At 37.1% G+C, this 20,460-nt stretch overlaps 2 protein-coding genes across 2 annotated transcripts; both read left to right on the forward strand.

The window, feature by feature from the left end:
- Positions 1-2,077: 2,077 nt before the first annotated feature.
- Positions 2,078-8,667, forward strand: LOC118819025 (gamma-interferon-inducible lysosomal thiol reductase). Its single transcript, XM_036586621.1, has 7 exons — positions 2,078-2,307; positions 5,601-5,789; positions 5,890-5,958; positions 6,050-6,139; positions 6,234-6,386; positions 8,207-8,275; positions 8,387-8,667. Exons 1-7 carry the CDS (start codon positions 2,167-2,169, stop codon positions 8,444-8,446), a joined length of 771 nt encoding a protein of 256 aa, XP_036442514.1. The 5' UTR covers positions 2,078-2,166; the 3' UTR covers positions 8,447-8,667.
- A 1,827-nt stretch (positions 8,668-10,494) lies between these two features.
- Positions 10,495-20,375, forward strand: mpv17l2 (MPV17 mitochondrial inner membrane protein like 2). Its single transcript, XM_036587319.1, has 5 exons — positions 10,495-10,892; positions 14,214-14,375; positions 15,142-15,218; positions 17,470-17,598; positions 17,811-20,375. The coding sequence occupies exons 1-5, from the start codon at positions 10,706-10,708 to the stop codon at positions 17,898-17,900; spliced, it is 645 nt and encodes a 214-aa protein (XP_036443212.1). The 5' UTR covers positions 10,495-10,705; the 3' UTR covers positions 17,901-20,375.
- The last annotated feature ends 85 nt before the right edge of the window (positions 20,376-20,460 follow it).

Raw genomic sequence — 20,460 nt, forward strand, 5'->3', positions numbered from 1 at the left:
TTTTTTCTTAGCAATTATTCAGGTGTACTGGCCCTCGCATACAGATAAATTCAAATAGCAGTTACATTTTATACTTATATGAATTTGCTTTGATGTTTAGAAAAAAAATAAAATATACAGGAACTGGACTGATTGACATCTTCCAAATTTGTAACAAGCATTTTATAGCATAATAAGGTCTAAATGCAAATATAAGGAGTAAAAAGTATGTTTTTTCTCTTAGAAATGCAATTGAGTAAAAACACCCCTATACAGTTTCAATGATAATTGAGCAAAGTACAGATTTTTCAAAATAATGCTTAAAATAAGTAAATAAGTAAAATAAGTATAGTAAAAAAAAGTACAGTTACTGTTATTTTCAATTTCTGGTACTCTATGCACTGTAATGCATTCCTAAATAACTCTACCCATATGATTCTAATAATTCCAGCCCAAAATCATTCGCCCTTAAAAAAGCATTTAAGTTACTGAGGGTTTTTGTGCACTTGGAATTTTTTGTTTCCACTCTTTGTATTTGATTTTAAATATTATTTTTCATATTTGTTGGACAATACTGCCAAGATGATTTCATAACCCTTTTTATTTCCATGTAGAACAGCATGATTTCTTTGACTTTTTCATCAGATGGATGAAGTTTCCTAATAAATTTGTCTTAGTCGATTTTGCTTCTCTTTACTGAAGCTTATGAGAATCTACATTGATTCAGCTTGCTTTTCATATAGAATTTTAATATAATTTAATAAAAGCTTAATTTTATTTACTGTAAAAAGCACAATAAATACTTAAATAACAACTCATTTCGGGAAAATAACCTTGTTTTATTTAACAATAAATAACTATAAATAACTAAGTCAACTGTGTGAATGTGTCTTGTTTCCATAATTTATTTCATACACATAATAAAAAATAACAGTAAATGAAATTGCTGCCTTATTTTCAAAGAGTTACATTTGAAATGTTTGAAGCAAGCATTTTTTTTGGGTAGTAATCATGCAAAACCTGTTTCATGTCAGAATTCTATTTTTGCATTTTAGTGATGACACAAGTCATAACATAATTCCTAATTCACCCTAATGTAATTAATATTGTTATGCAAATTGTGGGCTAAAATTGTGAATGAATGTATAAAACATGAATTAAAATGTTGCATGTATTATTTATGAACTATATATGAACACACAAGGCAGTCAGTGTAATATTCTGAAAGGACTCCACACAAAGGTTTTAGCTTTAGAAAGAACTCAGTGTGTGTTAAACAGCTGTTTGCCTGCTTTGCCACTAGATGGAGACAGAGTTAAAGATGAATGGTACTCTGCCATTTATGTTATCTTTAGACGTTGTGTTAAAACAACTTTTCACCAAATGCAGAACTTAGATAAAGTTGAGCTTATCTTAGAGCAGCATAACTCCTACTGTTAACGGTCTCGGCACTGAGCTGTGAGTTTGGTCTTCTACATAGATGAATCCAAAACTTTTTTAGGTTTAGGAATAAAACAAAGGCAGCACTATTCTCCAGATGACCAAAATAGTGTGTGCCAGGCGACGTTCCTCGGTGACACTGTTTCACTGTTGTCACCTGAAGGAGGAAGGAACATTGAGATGACTGTGATTGGCTGAGAGGCCATTAGCTCAACAGACTGCAGACTGCAGGTCCCGGCACAATAACTTGTGGCATGGGACAAATTTTCAGTATTGCGTGGGAGTGGGTGGGAAACCAGCCCACTGCAGGCAGGAGAGGGCCTAAGCATGCATTAAGTGAAATCCTGCAAATTAAAGAATAGCCTAAATAAAATAAAAAAGTCATAATTTTGCAAACGGTTAATTGTGTAACATTAAATAAGGTACAATTAAGTTCCCTAAATGAATGAAGGTGGCCAGATTTCTGAATTGAAAACTGGAGACATTTCCAGTTCTTCATCCAATATATCGTTAAAAACATGAAGTGTTTTTATCTATGAAATAAAAATGAGGGAACAATTCCAGCATTACATTCTCACTGATTAGGCTGTGATGTTTTAGATGCTCCTGTTTTGAGGAAACTGTGGGTCAGTAGAGAAGCTCACAAGAGGGAGGGGTTTAAAAGCCAGAGATTCTCTGAAGTCTCCTCAGCTCTAAGCTGTGATGACACAGATTTGAGAGCATTTCTAAATACATTCAGCCATCAACATGAACTCTTTTTTGATCTGTGCGTTTCTTTTCTTATTCTATATGTCGGAGGAATGTCAGGGGAAGTCCCACCCTAAGCCTTCTTGTGGTTATCCTCCATCACAGTGGTGCAGGACTCTGGAAATCGCAGTGGAGTGTGGGGTAAGTTTTAAACTATTAAATATGAAACATGTCTCAGTGCTGTGACAGTGAGTCTCTGCTAGCTTTGTTCACTACTTAGGTATAATATTGGTGCACTAAATAACCTGACTGTTGTTTATTACTATATTATAGAAGCCGCAATCCTCAATTACAGTGTAATATATACTTATTTTGAAATAAGTTGTACTGAACTCAAAAATGTGTAGAGTACACTCTTTAAAAAAAGGTTCTTCAAAGGTTTTTTTTAGTAAAGACAATGGTTCTTTGTAGAACCATGAACACTCAGAGAACCATTTGCATGATTAAAGGGTTCTTTGCATTGTGAACTGCTTCTTCAGATTGATGGACAATGTGTTGCATATGGTTCTATATAGAACCTTTTTGAAAAGAGTTCTGTATAGCACCAAAAAAGGTTCTGCTATAATTACGATGACAAGCTTGTATCAATGGAAGGACCGTTTTTGGTGCTGTTCAGAACCTTTCATATCCAACAGTTCTCCATCAGTCTGCCCATTTAAGCATGCAAATGGTTCTTTGAGTGTTCATGGTTCTATAGAGAACCACTGTCCTTACTAAAGAACGCTTGAAGAACCATCTTTTGAGTTGCTCAACTCATACTCAAAGGAATGTAAGGGTTCTTTATGGTTCTTCAGATTGACCGGAAATGTGCTATACATGGTTCTATGTAAAACCTTTTTGAAAATGGTTCTATATAGCACCCAAAAGGTTTTTGCTATTGTTAAAAGCTTGACATAGCAAGAAGAACCCTTTTTGGTGCTACATAGAACCCTTTTCAAAAAGGTTTTATATAAAACCATCTATATCACATTCTCTGTCAATCTGAAGAACCATTTCACCATGCAAAGAACCGCTTAATCAAGGGTTCTTTGAGTGTTCATGGTTCTATATAGAACTATTTTCTTTACTAAAGAACCATCATTTTTAAGAGTGTAGAGCTTCTTAGCACATCCAGCATCTATCAGCATGGTTACTGATGCTTGTAAAGCTCCATTCATCTCTTTTTTTGGTACAAAATAAAATGCTAAAGCTCTAAAGACAGAGTTGAGTAACAGCCAAGCAGTTCAGAACAGAGCAGAATGAAATTTAACCCAAAATTATTTTAATTTGAGGTGTTCTCATACTCAGAGAAGTACAAGTCCATCAAATTTGGACAAATAACATAACATAAAAGTATATATAACTGAGTAAATGTAATTAGCTACGAGCCACCTTTGTGTAAACTCATGTTTTTGGCTTCACAGAGACTATTACTTTTAGAGGATACACTCCAGTGGTCTAAAGCAGAGATCTTAAGCTTCATATACAGTATGAGTACATCGTCCTAGTTCCTTTTCAAAGACTCTTTTGTGCTCCTAAATGAGTGTCATGCTTTTGAAACTGAAAATCAGCAGCTCCTAATTTGACAGAAGCATGTGCTGTGTGAGTGTCCTCTAAACAGGTTTGACTCAGACGGTCAGAGCATATGCAGTGAATTCTCACTCTAATGAATATATCTGAATAAATAATAAGCGCTTGTTTGTAGTCTGTCCTTATTTAGACATAAATGTTCTCTGCTGCTGCAGAGGCCCAAAATTTCCACTACACTCTAAAACTAAAGGGGCCAACTGGGTTCTTTGCATGATGCCACAGAAGCACTACTCTTGGTTCCCTACAAAACTTTTCAATGGATGGGTCTTACATCTTCAGAGAGGCATTTTGGTAAATGAGATGTGTAAGTGAAGAACCTTTTAGAAGTTCAAAGAACCTCCACAGAATGGTAAGGTTCTAGGATGAACCCTTAAACTTGTACAGAACATTTACACTATTTGAAGATTTTTTAAACCCTCTGTTCTTCACACTTTTTCAGATTTCTTTTTCAAACCTGGTTCTTTAGGGAACCAAAAGCTGTTCTTCAATGGCTTTAGTCAAAGAACCCTTTGCAGTGCCTTTTTTAAGATTGTAAAGCTCAATATAGCTCAGTTTATTGAAGTTAAAGGGCCACATTTTTCTGAAATAAAAGTTTTTTGCAGCATGTAAACACTGGAAGTTTCAAAATACATCATAAATAGGTGGGGCTAAAATGCTGTAAGCTGAATAGATGCATATATTATGTTATGTGATAACACAGAAACAGTGAGTTCAAATCGGACTGTTTTCACAGCTTAGTTTCCATGTATGGACTGTATGGACCAGGTGAAGGAACAGTACAGTTTGAAACTTTTCTAGTTTTTACATGCTACATCAAACTCTTTTATTTAAAAAAAATGGTTTAAAGTAGGGCAAGGCTTCATGTTTACCATTGCAGTAACCCATAACTAAACCTTAAAATAACACCCTCATTCATATAAGGTGCTTGGGGCATTTGGTTCTTTGGTCAAATATTATGAAAAGATTTTATACTTCAATGGTAGACACCCATGTGCCAGCAGATCAATGTATATAAACAGCACCTCACTCTTAAAAATTAAAGATCCTAAAAAAGCTCTTGGCTTGGACAGTTCAGGGAAAAACAATGTGTTGGTGTAGAATCTTTACATTATGTTACTTAACCCCTTAAAGTTCCAGTCTGATTACATACTAAGGCTTATTATTCAGTAACTACAGGTACTTCAATGTAGAGGTCTGTGTGGGACCCGAAACACTTTAACCTGCTCCCGTCGAGGTGGACTGACATCCAATATCTGACATAGTCTATTCACAAATGCGTTATTCTCTGCTGAAATAACATGGCTGGTCATCAGACTCACTGTGAAGTAACTTCACCAAACATTTTTGGGCCCTTTGTGTTCCATTCACCATGAAACAGACTGAAACTGAAAAACAACAAAAATGGAGATGCAAGGTTTTGTTCCGACAGCAGCGATATGATTTAATAATTAGTCTACTTTATTTAGGCTGTTCATTAACTTATGGGATTTCACTTCATGCATGTTTTGGCCTGCTCCCATCCCATGGTTTCCTGCCCACTCCCACGCAACACTGAAAATTAGTTCCGTGCTGCAAGATATTGTGGTGGGACCTGTGGAAGTGCAGACCTTTACTTCAGTGCAAACTGTTGAGCTCTTCTTTGATTATAGAAGTGCGTAATAAAACTTTGGGCCCTCTGGTGGGCCCTGGCCATGGAAGGGGTTAAACTTTTAAAAAGTTCTTCACACTCCCATATTTCAGAAACATTCTTTGAAAAAACAACCACCAACCAAAGGTTCTTTAGGGAGCAAAACATGGTCAGCTCATCAGAGTTTATGTTTCCAATATGTTACTTTTGAAATGTCCTGTTGTTTTCTTGTTTGTAGGTTCAGAAGCAGTGTATGGAGCTGCTTGCCACCAGACCAGACCCATCAGTGCCTCCTGTCGAGGTAACTGTGTACTATGAAAGTCTCTGTCCAGGCTGTAGATCCTTCCTGACTGAACAGCTCTTTCCAACCTGGACGATGCTCAGAGACATTATGAGGGTACACCTGGTGCCCTATGGCAATACAAAGGTATAGAACTGCAGCTGATTTTCAACCAGAAGTGATTCATTTTGAAACTCTCTGAACTTCACTTTCTTAAGCAGTTGTATTATAACTCTTGTACTGTCAGGAACTTCCTGAACTGAATTCATTCTCATGCCAGCACGGTGAGCCAGAGTGCAAAGCCAACATAATTGAGGTAATCTGTCATAGTTTGCATAGTTTTTTGGATAGGAAATGCATGCACATCATTTTAACATGCTCACGATTATCTCATCTCATCTTGGCAGGCGTGCATCTTAAATGTGACCGACCACGCAGCATTTCCAGTCATTCACTGCATGGTGTCCTCATCAGACGTGATGAAAGCAGCTCCTTCTGTGTGTATCCTTTCATCAGTGTTAGTTCTTTATGTGAATACACACGAGTTTAGAAAATGATGCAATCATCTAAATGCCTGTCCTTTTTCTCCAGTGTTTGCAGCTGTATGCCCCATCTGTGGAATGGGGGACCATAGAGTCCTGTGTAAAAGGAGGTCTTGGCCACACTCTAATGCATGAGAACGGTGTGAAGACTCGGTCTCTCAGTCCGGTTCACACACATGTTCCTTGGGTCACTTTCAACGGGGTAAGAGGTTTCAACTACAAGCACTCTGACCACAAATCAAAGGCTTTTTATTTTTGCACATACGATATCTGTCCAAATAAAAAACAGAATAAAAACAGGTTGTTTTTGTAGCATGTTTTCCTATATAGAAGGTACCTTATTTCTAGGCAATTTTTTCTCTTGTTTTTAGTCATTTTTTTAAGTAAAATTATCTCATTATGTTGGCTGATAATTTTGCTTGTTTTAAGAAATGTGCTTGAACCCAGCAAAATGATCTGCCTGTATAGAGAGATAATTTAACTTAATAAAATTATCTAAAACAAGTATATTTGTTTTACATATATTTAGATATACAATATATTAAATATATTGACCTACTTTAAGATCATTTCACTTGACAAGAGATCATTTTTGCAGTGCAGTCACATCATTGTCAAACCTGTCGCCCTTCAGTGAAATTCCTGGATTTAAATGGTGGATATGCTACTTGCGTGAATTGTATAGATTGAATGAGTTTCCAGAGCTGCTGGATAATATTAACTTAGCTAAAGTTACTGGAAATCAGCGCTTTAGCACTGCTAAATGAAACCTCTTCTGTGCAATAGAAGGTTCTTGAGCAGATAGTTTAGTTTTCACAAATATGATATCTCTCTTCAGTAGCTTTAGAATGGTGGGTAGTATGAGTTATTATTGTTTACAACAAAGACAGTCAGGGGCCACTTCATTTTTGTCTAAGATTGATGTAGAACACGTTGATTTCTGTGGACTATCACATCGCTACTGGCAATCATAGGTGTCCAAGGACTTCGCAGCTTATGGTGCCAGTATAGGTCTTTCAGCCGACAGAACACAAATGACAGTGAGTTTTTAGAATGGCCTCTATTTATAATAACTCTTGAGGAGGGATATTAAAAAGAGATGTCTGCCAAATTCCATACACATTGACATTGGTATGGTGAGCAATTGGTTATTTTAAACAAATATTTCAAAATACTTGAAAAGCAGTACAGTTTTTGACATGCCTTGAATTGTCATAGTTGTTGAACTCAATGAACTGAATCATTCTACAATCTTTATCTTTCAAGGGTACCCAATCCTGGTCCTGGAGATTTACCAGCCTGAAGAATTCAGCTCCAGCCCTTATATAACACACCTGATCCAATAAATAGATGCCTTCAGATGCATTTGAAAATCAGACACAGGGGTTTTGGATCTGAACTCTCCAGGGTAGTGCATCTCCAGGACCAGGATTGGTCCCCTCTGTTCTACAGCAATTACCTGTGTCCTTCTATGAATGAGCCATAATGCTTTATTTTCATTTCAAATAACTAACATTTTCAAAGCTAAGTGTTCCAAACCTCTGGACCCTGTACAAGGGGTTGGTTTCTGAACATGTCCCATTTTTCATTGCTTACGAGTTTGCAGGTTTATATTTGGTAGTTGGTAAATTATTAGCCTCTAGTTTTATGAAACGATGAGTCTAAATTTGTAACCAGGATTACTTGGATCATGACAAGCAGAAAAACTTCTAAGACTGACCTTTGAAGGTGTGGATTTCCATGCCCAGTGCCAAATGTTGGCTAGAGAGTCTTTGGAGTGATGGAGCAACTTTTTTAGCATAATTTGGAGTGGTGTTATTGATCCAGAACTAATTGTCTATTGTAAAGCCTTTCCAGAACAGTAGAGGCTGATGCTGCAGCAAAGCAAGAGCAGTTCCCTAATAATACACTTCATTTCAGGAGAACTGTTGGTTAACAGATGTCTGCATACAATTGGACATTTAGTGTACAATAAAAACCTCTATATAACCCTGTAATAGCCTGCCTCTGAAACATTTTCAGGTGTACACCGATGACTTGGAAGACAAGGCAATGTCAACTCTCTTCAACCTTGTCTGCAAGCTGTATGAAGTAAGTCCTATTTCTGTTTCTGACTTGAAAGTACTGAAAGTAAAATCCTAATTAGAATGTAATCAGAAAGTGAACTTGATTGATAATCAGCTTGTTTTTGTCCTCTTAAAGGGAATCAAGCCTCCTGTCTGCACTGGAGCCCTGAAGAAGCTGAACCGAAGCTTTTGTTAAACCTTTTGTTAAAAATTGTCATATAGTGTATACTGATCTACTTATGCATTGTAAGTAACTGTAAGAATTTAGGAGTGTCCTTTACATGTACACGTACATTTACCATTTACCTTTATATACACATTTATACTTCATATTTACATCACTAGAGCTTGAATATTCTTTATTATTTGTCTAATTGGTTGCTAATTCTGTATACCAATAAAGCAGAATTGTATCAATTTCTTTTTTCAAAATTTCAAAAAAATGCTTTGCTCTAGGGAAACTTTCCAAGTGAGAACTGTCAGAATGCCAGAATATACAAAATGGTTAAAACATGTTTCATGGTATAGCAGAGGGGTACATGCAGGACATTATCAAAATTGGAAATATAAAAATATAAAAACTCAGAATACGTTCTGGTAAAAATGGTAAAATGCCTATATTTCCATTGTAGACATCACAACTCTTGGTTCACCACTGTAAACAAAAGAAGTCTTTTCTATAGTTTTTCTATAATGCACCATTTCCCATCAAACCACTCTGAATCACTCTGTTTGCATTTCAACGGTTGAATTATGCATCATTTTTTGAAAAAACAGTGGAAATTTCTTCCTTAAAATGTTTTAACAGAACTATATAATGTAAATAACAGCAAAAGATGGAACTGACACATATATTCTACACATACCAGTGGTGAACCGTGACTATTAGAGCCAGGCCTTCAGTTTGGGTCATAACTGTAAAACCTGGTGAAAACATGAGAAAAAACCCACCTCAGTAAAAGTGCTAATTTTTGCTAGCTTTCCTAGTATTCTAGTAGTTTCACAGCGATTTGTGTTAAGATGTTTTGGCTGTACTAGACACAGACACTTTTAAAAGTTTCTAAAAGACATTCCTTGTTTTACTTTAGGCTTGAAGCTTGTGACACACATATTAGCACTGTAGCATTAACATTTACCTTGTAGCAGTTTCACAGTGACTCTGTCAGTAGAGAGGCTGGTATAGAGCTGCTGCTGCTGCCGTGGTCCATTTCTAACAAACCACTGATTAGGCTGCCGCTCGTATTCACAGTCAGTAACATATCTAGAACTTCCAGAAGGCCTTGAGTGACTTTTTGATGTTGGAAATCAGAACATGATTGGCTGATTTCTCTGTCATGTTGTAATTATGCTGATGGTTAGTGTAACAGTTTAGGGCTTCTCTTCAGCTCTTCAATGTCTAACCAGAAGGTGAGCTCTCTTAGCTATATCTACCTAGATACTACAGAGAAAAAGAAGATGGCCAGAATTTCACCATTACGTTTCCATTCAAAACTTAACATTGAAACAAGAGTCATGGTGTAATACTTGTAGAGTTTAAATACAAGAATGATTCTATTGAAAAAAAAAAAGAATTAAAAATACAGACATGTATTATTTAGCTCTGAAAGTCTAGAAAGCCCTGAAGGAAATACACTGGCAAATACACTCCTGGGTATAAAAAAAGGAGATAAAACAGTAACATATTTTTCCCACGTTTTTTCCCTTTATTTTGTCCATTAATGACACAAGTGAGGTATTAATACCTAACAATATAGCCTTCATTTTTTTTCAACATTTCACAAAATTGTAACGGTAAGACTTCTGTATTCTTCATTTATTATTATTATTTAGCACTAGATTTACCATTCTTCAGTCCTGTCAGTGTATGTATAGAATGATCTATTTCTATTTTAAATTGCACAAAAACAGTTTTTAATTATTTGCATTTTTCCGTAACAACTTAATCAACAAATTAATGATGCTGCAAAGCTTATGATCTACATTTTCATCATAAAAAAGTAAAAGTCTCCCTACATGGCGGACTCGTACGGGTCAATACTGGTGGGGGAAAATTACGCAAAAAGTCAGAAGAGCGTTGTCTCAGCGTTGGCTTGTAGGAAAAAATAGTAACCGTCTGAACTGGAAAAATAACATTTCCGTAATGGTCGTGTCCTTGTAAGAAAAGACATCGTACAGAAACCCAGAACAAGACTTTTATTTTGAAATGTAACATCCAGGGTCACTGAAGGTTTCTGTTTCCTTTCTACAACGCTTCGGTCAAACCGGCTCTGGTTTCCATGCCTTCTCTCAGCGCTTAGCGGGCTGCTGGTCAGATGTCTGATAGGTAGCTAATCTCGATTTAGTTTAAAACAAACACGTTTTCGTTTCGTTCATTCAGGCCGGTGTATATTTTTCTGATAACTGGTTTATGTTTTGAGTTCTTGTTATTGCGTTAACACTCCATAACTAGCCAGTCATGATACCTCGGAGTAAAGACTTACTCGTGCGGATATCTTTCTACTGGAAACCTTTTTTTTCGGGCAAATATCTGATAGTAACGAACATAATCAGCAGCGGGGGCATGCTGGCTCTGGGGGACTGTATTCAGCAAGGCAGAGAAAAGCGCCGCACGCCGGAGAAAAGCTGGGAATGGCAGCGCACAGGTGAGCTGATCTGAAGTGACCGCTGATTTCATCAGCAGAGCTGGACTGAGCAGAGCAAGCACACAGTAACTTCACTGAAGTAATGAATCAGGTAGAAGTGCAGGGTCATTTACCACAGAACGACTGAGAGAAAAATTAGAAATGTATAGAAAAAAATTCATAACTTCTTTCATGTGATGACTAAGAAGAGAAGACCGTACATCGATTTTTATGGATCTCCACTGGTGACATCCTGTATAAATAAAAATAATGTGTGGCCACAACTTAGTAAGGCGTGGGAACGAGATAAGTAAGTTGTGGCCACAACTTAGTAAGGCGTGGGAACAACTTACTAAAGCGTGCAAACGAGATCCTAATGCGTGGCCATGACTTTGTAAGGCATGATCTCATTCCCACGCATTACTAATTTGTGGCCATGCATTAGGATCTCGTTTCCATGTGTTAATAAGGCGTGGCCACGCATTATTTTTATTTATATGGCATGTCACCAGCAGGGCAGTGAACCATTTGCATGCTTAAGGGTTCTTTGCATGGTAAAAGGGTTCTTCAGATTGATGGAGAATGTGTTGTATATGGTTCTATATACACACATAAAATATGGTTCTTCAAGCGTTCTTTAGTAAAGAAAAGAACCATTCTCAAAAAGGTTCTATATAGAACCATATACAATACATTCTCCACCAATCTGAAGAACCCTTTTACGACACAAAGAACACTTTAATCATGCAAATGGTTTAATTAGGTTTAACTGAGTGTTTATGGTTCTATATAGAACCTTTTTGAGAATGGTTCTACATAGCACAAAAAGGGTTTTTCTATTATTACAAGCTTGGCATTGTAAAAATAACAATAAGCACTCAGAAAAGTACACATCCTTCAAAATTGTCCTTAAGTAAAGCTACATGAAGCCAAGGAGATACAACAAATTTCTACCCACCACTGGTCATCAGTAGGGGTGTAGTGCTTCTCAAACCGAGCCCAAAACCACAATACAAACGTCCACGGTCTCGTGCCCCTGCGCCCCTCAAACTCTCGTTTTAATAACCAATGTAACAAAACTCATTTTTCACTCCACAATCAACACTTTAACACATAAAAATAATGAATTTAATATTCTATTTAAAGTTAGGGCAAGCTGTTTATTTTGTAAACGCACAATACACAATACACATTTTATCGTTTTCCAACTGCGTGTGTCGATGATCGAGTGATCGCGCCTGCGGTAAAAGTTTGTTTAGTTAAATTAGCTCAATTTGGATAATAACCCTGAGACTGCAGACCCTCTCAGTCAAGTCAGCAGTGTGGGAACGTTTTGGTTATGCAGTGGAGTTTAGGAATGTCAGTCTTGTCGGAGACAAAACACACAATTTGTCGAAAGTGTTTCGCAAAACTTTCTCAGGCAGCAGAAAACAGTTCGAATATGCAAGAGCATATCAGTGTTATTCTCTTTAGCATTCCACAACTGAAGCGAACCGAGCCTCAAAAATGGAGGTTTGAGCCGAACCCTGAATTTAGAGAATTGTTACACCTCTACCCATCAGTGATGTTACCTCACTTTAAATATAAAGTTCTGCACAGATTTATTGATTGTTATAAGTAATCATGAACAAAATCAGAGCAATCTTGTAACTGGGACTCACAAGACTGCAAGAGGGCTGCACAGAAATTTTCAGATTTGGCGCAATGGACGTAAAGGACAGCATTCTCCTTATGCGTCTGGGACAGAGTCGTGTATCTCACGTGTACATATACTGGGAAATGATAATATCTGTCATCCTTTTTTATTTTCCATTAGCTAATTTGATTATCTACAGTGGCCCAGTGTCGGTTACAGGCATAATGCAGCTCAACTCAAGTTAAATTAATAAACAGCTGTAGCTTTTAACTCACATCTGTATATCTTCTTCTCCACCTTGTTGGGCAGACAGCTGTAAACAAACCCTACCAGTCTGATTGATCCTTGTCTGTATTGGTCTGCATTGAATGCGATCATCACCGTAGGCTGCACTAAGCGCGCATAGAGGGAACTCATGAGCACCCCTCTGCACAAGAGTCGCATCACTAACTAATGATCAAGCCCTTGTTCAACGGGATCTGGTGTGTTAGAGCAGGAAAATGCTGTGACTGGAAAATACATGACTGGAAATATAGGCCAGTTTCCCAGACCAACAATTTGCAGTGGTGATTCACAATTAGTACTACAATTTAGTCCAAGACTAGGCTTAATACATGTCTGAGACACTGGCCTATAAAGTATAAAAACTCATCCAACATAACTTCTTTCATGTCTTTTAGATGTCAGATGGTTAGACCATCTGATCAGTTAATTGCTTAATGCATTACAGTCAGCCTACATTCTGAACTCCATTTACCTCTTATATAATGATGTTATATTAGAGGTAGAAATTACATTTTTTCACAATCCTTGTTTAGCTGTGTACATGATTTAATAGCAGTACTTATTTTTGTGCAGCAATATATGGCTAAGATTTAGGTTTGATCATGTTTCATCTGATATGGGTCACAGAGGATGTGTTAGCCACAAGGTGGACCTCTTTGCTTTGCCTCAAATATAAGGTCTTTATATGCACTGGAGGCAAAGTGGTAATAATGTAACCACAAGAGGGAGACACAACCATAGCCAGTTTAAAGGGACCCTGGCTGCTTCCTATTCCTCGTATTACACAACAAAAACACAACTGCAAAATGCTCAGAGAATGTAAGTGAATGGAGCTAAATGGCTATAAATGTTCATTAATCATCTTTTTTAGTCTTTCACACAGGAAGTTCCTTAAAGTTTTGGAAAGAAGAAGAAAGCTTGCCAGTATTTGTCCATTTTTCTTTAGCAAACAGATCTTGGGGAGTAGAATGTTAGCATTACTGCTACTGAGTGCTGATTGGTTGGCAAGCTGTTTAGATCTTTGGCATGTAAAGTGATTTGTACACACTGATGTCATGAGTGTACATTGCGCACTGTTAGAAAGGCCAATAACTGGAGTTGGAAAGCGTTTAAAAATATGACAACAGTGTTGAAATATTTCATGCTGTTGTGTTCAGAATGTGATTGCTTTTGTTTATATAAAAATAACTAGATTTTTTTACTAAATACAGTTTGTATAAAAGCTCAATAACAATTCACTCACTCTGAACTCTCTTAGAAGAGTCTGGCATCTTACCAGCCTGGAATATATTAGTGAGTGGATTATATTACCCACTTAAGTGGTTACATTAAGACAATAGTCAATTTAGGTACTCATTTTCCATTCAACTCTAATAAACCTCTGGTCAAGGCTTACAATAAAGCATTGCTATATTCCACAGGGCGCATGTCTGCAGTAGGATGTTCCATGGGGCCTTTCCTCCACTATTGGTATCAGTGGCTGGACAAGGCCTATTCTGGAAGAGTTGTGAAGACTGTTGCCAAGAAAGTCTTGATAGACCAGCTTGTTGCATCACCAGTTCTTGGAGCGTGGTACTTCATAGGTAAGCTTCAGGCCATACATTGACCAGCCACTTCATTTAGTACAGCTCCTTGTTTCTACATTCATTCTACACTTATAATATAGGAGCACTTTGCAGTTTTACAATTACAGACTGTAGTCCATCTGTTTCACTGCATACTTTGTTAGCCCCCTTTCCAACTGTTTTCAATGGTCAGGACCCCCACAGGACCACCACAGAGCAGGTATTATTTGGGTGGTGGATCATTCTCAGCACTGCAGTGTCACTGACTTGATGGTGGTGTGTGGAGGTTTTAAACACCTTAATGTCACTGCTGGACTGAGAAGAGTCCACCAACCAAAAATATCCAGCCAACAGCGTCGTGTGACCATTGATGAAGGACTGTAGGACAAACCGCAGCAACAGATGAGCTACTCTCTCTGACAAGGTGGACCAACAAGGTAGGTGTGTCAAATAGAGTGGACAGTGAGTGGACACAGTATTTAAAATATCTGTTCTGTGGGGGTCCTGACCATTGAAGAACAGGGTAAAACACATTATACCGAATTACTACAGTCTGGAATTATAGAACTACAAAGTGCTCCTATATGGTAAATGGTGCTGATAAAATGGACAATGAGTGTAGATACAAGGTGGTGCACTTAATGAAGTGGCTGGTCAGTGTAATATATGTTGTGAATAATAATAATGTTTTCTTCAGGCCATAATTCGTTTGTGGTCCAGATTTTTGTATTGTTAATTGTTCGGTTTCATTGTCATGATGCATGTGGTTGTATATTTGTGTCAGGCATGGGCATCATGGAGGGCCGTGGTTGGGTCAGAGGCTGCATTGAGTTTAAAGAGAAATTCTGGGAATTCTATAAGGTAGGACAGTAAAACAATGTGGTTCCATTTTCTCATTTCTACCTTGTAAATTTTAGTATAAGTATATATTGGCACATGAACTACTCATAATGTAGAATGTTGCAGTAAAATGAAAAGGAATAGGCAAAATATTAAAGGGGCATTCTGGCCTAAAACTAGCATTTAATATATTCTCTGTTGTGTTTTGCAGTATTCTGTAGCACAAAACTGCATCTGTCAGCCTCTTTAGTTTGATGGAACTCACAGTTTTGATTGCTTTTTGTATTTTCATCCATCAGTGTCTATCACTACAGTACCCAGCATGCATTATGCAAATACAGTCGTCAGGAATCTACCCCTCAGAACGATCAGCCTAGGCTGATACATACAGTGATAAAAGCAGAGTGCTGCATGCAAGAGGAGTCATTCAAATGAAAAACATGAATGCTACATACTGAGCGGGCATGACAGTAATTTAGCTGTAACTAACGTAGGTATTATTGTAATTTAGACTGATAGTTATTGAATCTGCATTCATTGATTTATTCCTGTTCCAAAACAGCAGTAAATACAGCACGACAGAATTAAGAAATGACTGGAATTATTAAACAAATCCATTGTGAACGCAGATTTAACTGCTCTATTTTTGCCAACACTTTACTCTCAGTAACCTCACTCGCATCTAGTAGGCATAGTTTACTTGATTTAATTGAACACAAATATTTATTAGGCACTTCATATTTACACTAGAGATGCATTGGTAGAATTTTTTCCGGACCAGGTACGAGTTTTCTGGTACTTGCCGATGCCAAGTCTGATACCATACTGAATAACCTACGTAGAATTAAGAAGAAGAGTGCAATGTACCTTAACAGTTAAATCATTCTAATGTCATCAATTATTTTAAATGATGAGCATTAGCTAGCTATGCTACATTAGTTACCTTGGTTCGAGGACCATTATATTGGAAAAGAGCAGGTACAGTCTCTGTATCTCAGTGACAGTAGGAATCACATCCGAGGCTAAAGCATCTGAATTGCTCACATTTTGTGTTGTTGAGGTAGTGCTGAACTGGTTGAGCTCTAATTGAATGTCCTCCCAAGCCACACCTACACTGTGCAATTTTAGAAATCTTGTTCTTTGGTGACTCACACCGTACATTTGAATAGACTATTGTGTGCAGACAAATAGTCCGATTTCTGTGCATACACTGTATGAAAACACTCGGTTCGTGCAGCCCCTACAGACAGCTCTGTCCATGAACAATTTCAAAGAAACCTGTTGCATTCAGAATAACCTGCTGTGCACTGAGCAAACACACTGTGAAAATGAGCTACAGCAGTGCTGCTAACATCTAAAACCAGCCAGTGTACATGGTGGGACAGTGTGGTCTGTCTTTTTTTTTACCTTTTACATTAGGAAAATGGTTGTGTGTGTTTAAAAAAAAATCGCACAGTGTGATGGAAATATGCCAAACAATCCGTGTTTAAAGTCATTGATGTCTTTGTGTTCAACCTGCACAAGGTCAGTAACACTTCTCTGTGTGAGAAGACCCTCGCTCGCTGCCAGGTTGAGTCATTTGTTCATTATCACGTCATTGTACACTAGGCTTGTATCTTATGGTATCAGCTGATATCGGATGTTAGCCTTTTTATTAGGTCAAGTACAAGTAAATGAGCACGGTATCTGGCCGATACCCAGTATCAGTATCGTTACCAATGCATCCCTAATTTATACTAATAGTACTACTACTAATAATAGTTGTTGTTAATATTATTATTATTCTTTTTAGTAGTAGTAGTGGTTTCAGGTGACAGAAGATGCTAATAAATACTGACTAAGATGCGCCTAAACAAGTGTTTATGTAGATAAAATTCATACTTAAATAAAAAAAAAAGTGATTTTTTTTTTCCCTGGCTTTTTTTTTCAACTGGCCCCTTGCAGAAAACCAAATGACTAGTGACCCCTAGGTAATTTAAGTCTGAGACCCCAGCTCTAGAGACTTGTGTCACCGCTGAAGGAGGCGAGTAGGCATGTTCACAGCAGATGTAGCATTGGTCAAATGTTTCATTTTGGCCAGTGTGCCCCTTTAAGAATAAATAAATAAATAAATCAGTGGACTGTGAAATCTGTGTATAGGTCAAACTTGAATTTTATTTTTAAGTCAGTCCAGATGTACAGTGATGAAAACAAAAAGGATCAAGTGAAGACTTCAAAAAGTAATAACAGAAGACAGAAAAACATCCTTATGAATGTATTTTTATTTCACTAGGCGGACTGGTGTGTCTGGCCCACCGCACAGATGATTAACTTCTACTTCTTGCCGGCAAAGTTTCGGGTTTTGTATGTAAATACGGTCACACTGGGCTGGGACACCTACCTCTCATACCTCAAACACAGAGTAAGTTTTTCAAAGCTCAGATCACATTTCATGTTTTTTATGTCAACTTTTGAATCTGATTTGAAGACTTTTCTTCCAACAATATTCTGTATACAGTATAGATCATCTTAGTTGTTGACCATATGTAGATGTCTAAGACATTGCTAGCATGTTTAATTTGAATGATGGTCATTTTCATCCTTTTTTTTTTTATAAAATACATTTTTTTGCAGAAAAATCAGCAAGTGGACACATCGGAGCTAGATGTACAGGAATCATCAGTGCCTCTTCCAGCAGTGAAACCACTGGATGATAAACTGTAATGACACTGTTTTATCGTTAATTTGAGGTTCTCGGACCTGGAAACATTACTTGAATATGTTAATTGTCTAAGAGTACCAATTACATATATTAGTGATAGAAACTGCCATGATTCAGTCATTAATTTAGTGACTGCTGAAGGAGTCCAGAGTCCTGTACTGAACCGTTTTACATTGTCATGTAAACCATTAATGAGAAGAACATAAGGGAAGGTGAACAACAGTTCAGATCAAGTCTGAACACTGTCCTTTCCTGTATGTGACTGGGAATCTAATGATATTACATCTGGTTTTGGCAGCTATGACAAACTGATTGAGTCACAGCATTTACAGTCATGTAACTAGTCTCGTAATGATGACTTCGCATACTGTATACTGTATTTAAATGGTCTTTTTAGAGGATTTGGACTCATGATGTCTAGTTGCCAATCAGTAAAACCTACTTCGGACGAATGAAGTGCAATGGTTTTGGCTGAATGCCAGCTGCAGAGTTTACCACAACTGTAGTGCAGTTTAATTAACAAAGAATCAGATGGATAAAGCAAATGCATCATTACACTCTGGGTTACACTGAGTATATTATTGACTGGAGATGTGCATCTCATCCCATGTCTGTGCCTCCTGTTCTCCATCTGTTATTGTAGAGAAACTGCTGTAAAACTATCCTACTACTTCAAAGAGAAGTTACTTAAGTACAGATGTAAGCTGCTTAATTAAGATGAAAAAATGTGCCATATTTAAAGTACTGAAAGCACTGGATTCAATTATGTTCATCATTTCCACATGAATAAAATACATTACATCAACAGTTTTCATTAAACTGAAAGACAAAGCTGTGTTGATGTAATATATGTTATTCATGTGGACATCATGTACAAATTTCAATAAAGTTCATGCAGTGCGTTCAGTGCACTGTTCCAGGCCCACTGTAGATACTTACTGATGAGCCTGGGGTCTGTGGGCAGCGTACATCTAAATTAAAACTTCTAGTTCTATGACTAAAATTTAGCTATAACTCGACTTGATTATTTTAGTGAAGTTCTCAGGTACAAGTATTACCTTTTAACGGTTCTCAGGAACTCTACTGCATGTACAATACAGTGCAAACGTCAGAGACCACCCTTTCATTTATTACTTTTCCAAACAGCCATTAAGAACATGTTATTCATTTTTCAGCTTCGGCAGAAAATAAATAGATGCCTTGGCAACATAATGTAATATTACTGTTTGTTCACTAGTTAGTGTGTCCACCCTCTGCGTTTAGTACAGCTTCTTCAGTTGTTCTAGGAAATCTGCAGAGATCTTTTTCCACACCCCCAAGTTCAGTCTTAGATGTTGGTTGCAATTTCTGCTTGTCACAATCCAAATAATCTAAATTACACATTTAGAATCATCAGTCTAAAAATATTACTTCACACCTCTAACATCCACTTTTAGTGTTCTAGTGTAATTTTTCTCTTTTTTTTTTAGTGTATCAGCTTCTACACAGGTACACTGTGTATATATATATAATGTTGAGTTGTCTTCTGTCAGTGGAAGGATGGAAACACCTGTGGATGTTTTCAAATATGAAGCAGCTTGATTTTCTCCTCTCTCTCAGTGATCAAAGCTTTAAGTGCAGTTTATCTGATGGGGACAGTTTTGGTGGTCTGTCAGGTATGCAGGTGGTTGCTAGGAGTCCCATTTTCTCTGTAGCTTTTAATCATTTTTTAAACAATACTTTTGGAAACTGTTTTTTCACATATTTTCCTTTCACTTTCTCCTTCCATATGTAAGTGGGTCATTTTATATCTTACAATCAGAAACATCTCCTGAAAAAAATGAACAATCTGTGCTTAATGGCTGTTTTCACTGAAATTAAATAGATGGAGGGTGGTCTCTAACTTTTGTGCAGTACTGTAGTACATGTAACTTTCTACCACTGCCATTTGTTTCAGTGCTTTATGCAGAGCTTGTCCTTTTTACCCAATATTTGTGATTGGGATACATATATTTATATAAAAAATCCAAAGACCATAGATTATAGTAGGAAAATAATATTCATGCTGCAGTTCAGTGGGAAAGTGTAATGTCCTTTTTGTCTTGCTGTTTTTGATTTCTTTCCAAAGGCTTCCTTTGTGACTGTTATTTTCCCCTAAAAAAATTTTTATTAGCATATCTTTCTAGTCACTGTGTCATTCCTTTTGGTGTGTACAGTGACTGTTCCTGCCCTCTAGTGGACCATGCTATGCATGTACAATATTTGAACCTCCTGATATCTGTTTTTGTGCTGCCTGTAAAACTGAAATGTATTTAAAGAAGTTGGTTTCAATGCACCACTCCAATAATATGGGTAACTTTGCATTAGCTCTACTCTTCTATATCTCTGTAGGTCTTAAGCAGTTTTAGGAAATTGTATATGTATGTATGTGTATGTTTATAGATGTTAATGTGTAAGGTCAAAGCAATCATGGAAGTGTTAGCTGATTATAAATGTAATTCCAGAAAATAAACCTCTTGATTCTAATGTTAAATGTTTTCATGTGTTTCTTGGCAAGAAGTCTTGTCTTTTTCAGCCTCTGCT

Source organism: Colossoma macropomum, unplaced genomic scaffold (assembly GCF_904425465.1).
Source record: "Colossoma macropomum unplaced genomic scaffold, Colossoma_macropomum, whole genome shotgun sequence".
In the NCBI taxonomy this organism is placed as follows: domain Eukaryota; kingdom Metazoa; phylum Chordata; class Actinopteri; order Characiformes; family Serrasalmidae; genus Colossoma; species Colossoma macropomum.

Bases quoted from the DNA above. Each gene is read 5' to 3' on its own strand.
- LOC118819025 (XM_036586621.1), top strand. From the start codon at position 2,167: ATGAACTCTTTTTTGATCTGTGCGTTTCTTTTCTTATTCTATATGTCG. The intron at 5,959-6,049 runs GTAATCTGTCAT...TCATCTTGGCAG, and splicing joins GCAAAGCCAACATAATTGAG to GCGTGCATCTTAAATGTGAC. The intron at 6,140-6,233 runs GTGTGTATCCTT...CTTTTTCTCCAG, and splicing joins TGATGAAAGCAGCTCCTTCT to TGTTTGCAGCTGTATGCCCC.
- mpv17l2 (XM_036587319.1), top strand. From the start codon at position 10,706: ATGATACCTCGGAGTAAAGACTTACTCGTGCGGATATCTTTCTACTGG. The intron at 10,893-14,213 runs GTGAGCTGATCT...TATATTCCACAG, and splicing joins CTGGGAATGGCAGCGCACAG to GGCGCATGTCTGCAGTAGGA. The intron at 15,219-17,469 runs GTAGGACAGTAA...TTATTTCACTAG, and splicing joins AATTCTGGGAATTCTATAAG to GCGGACTGGTGTGTCTGGCC.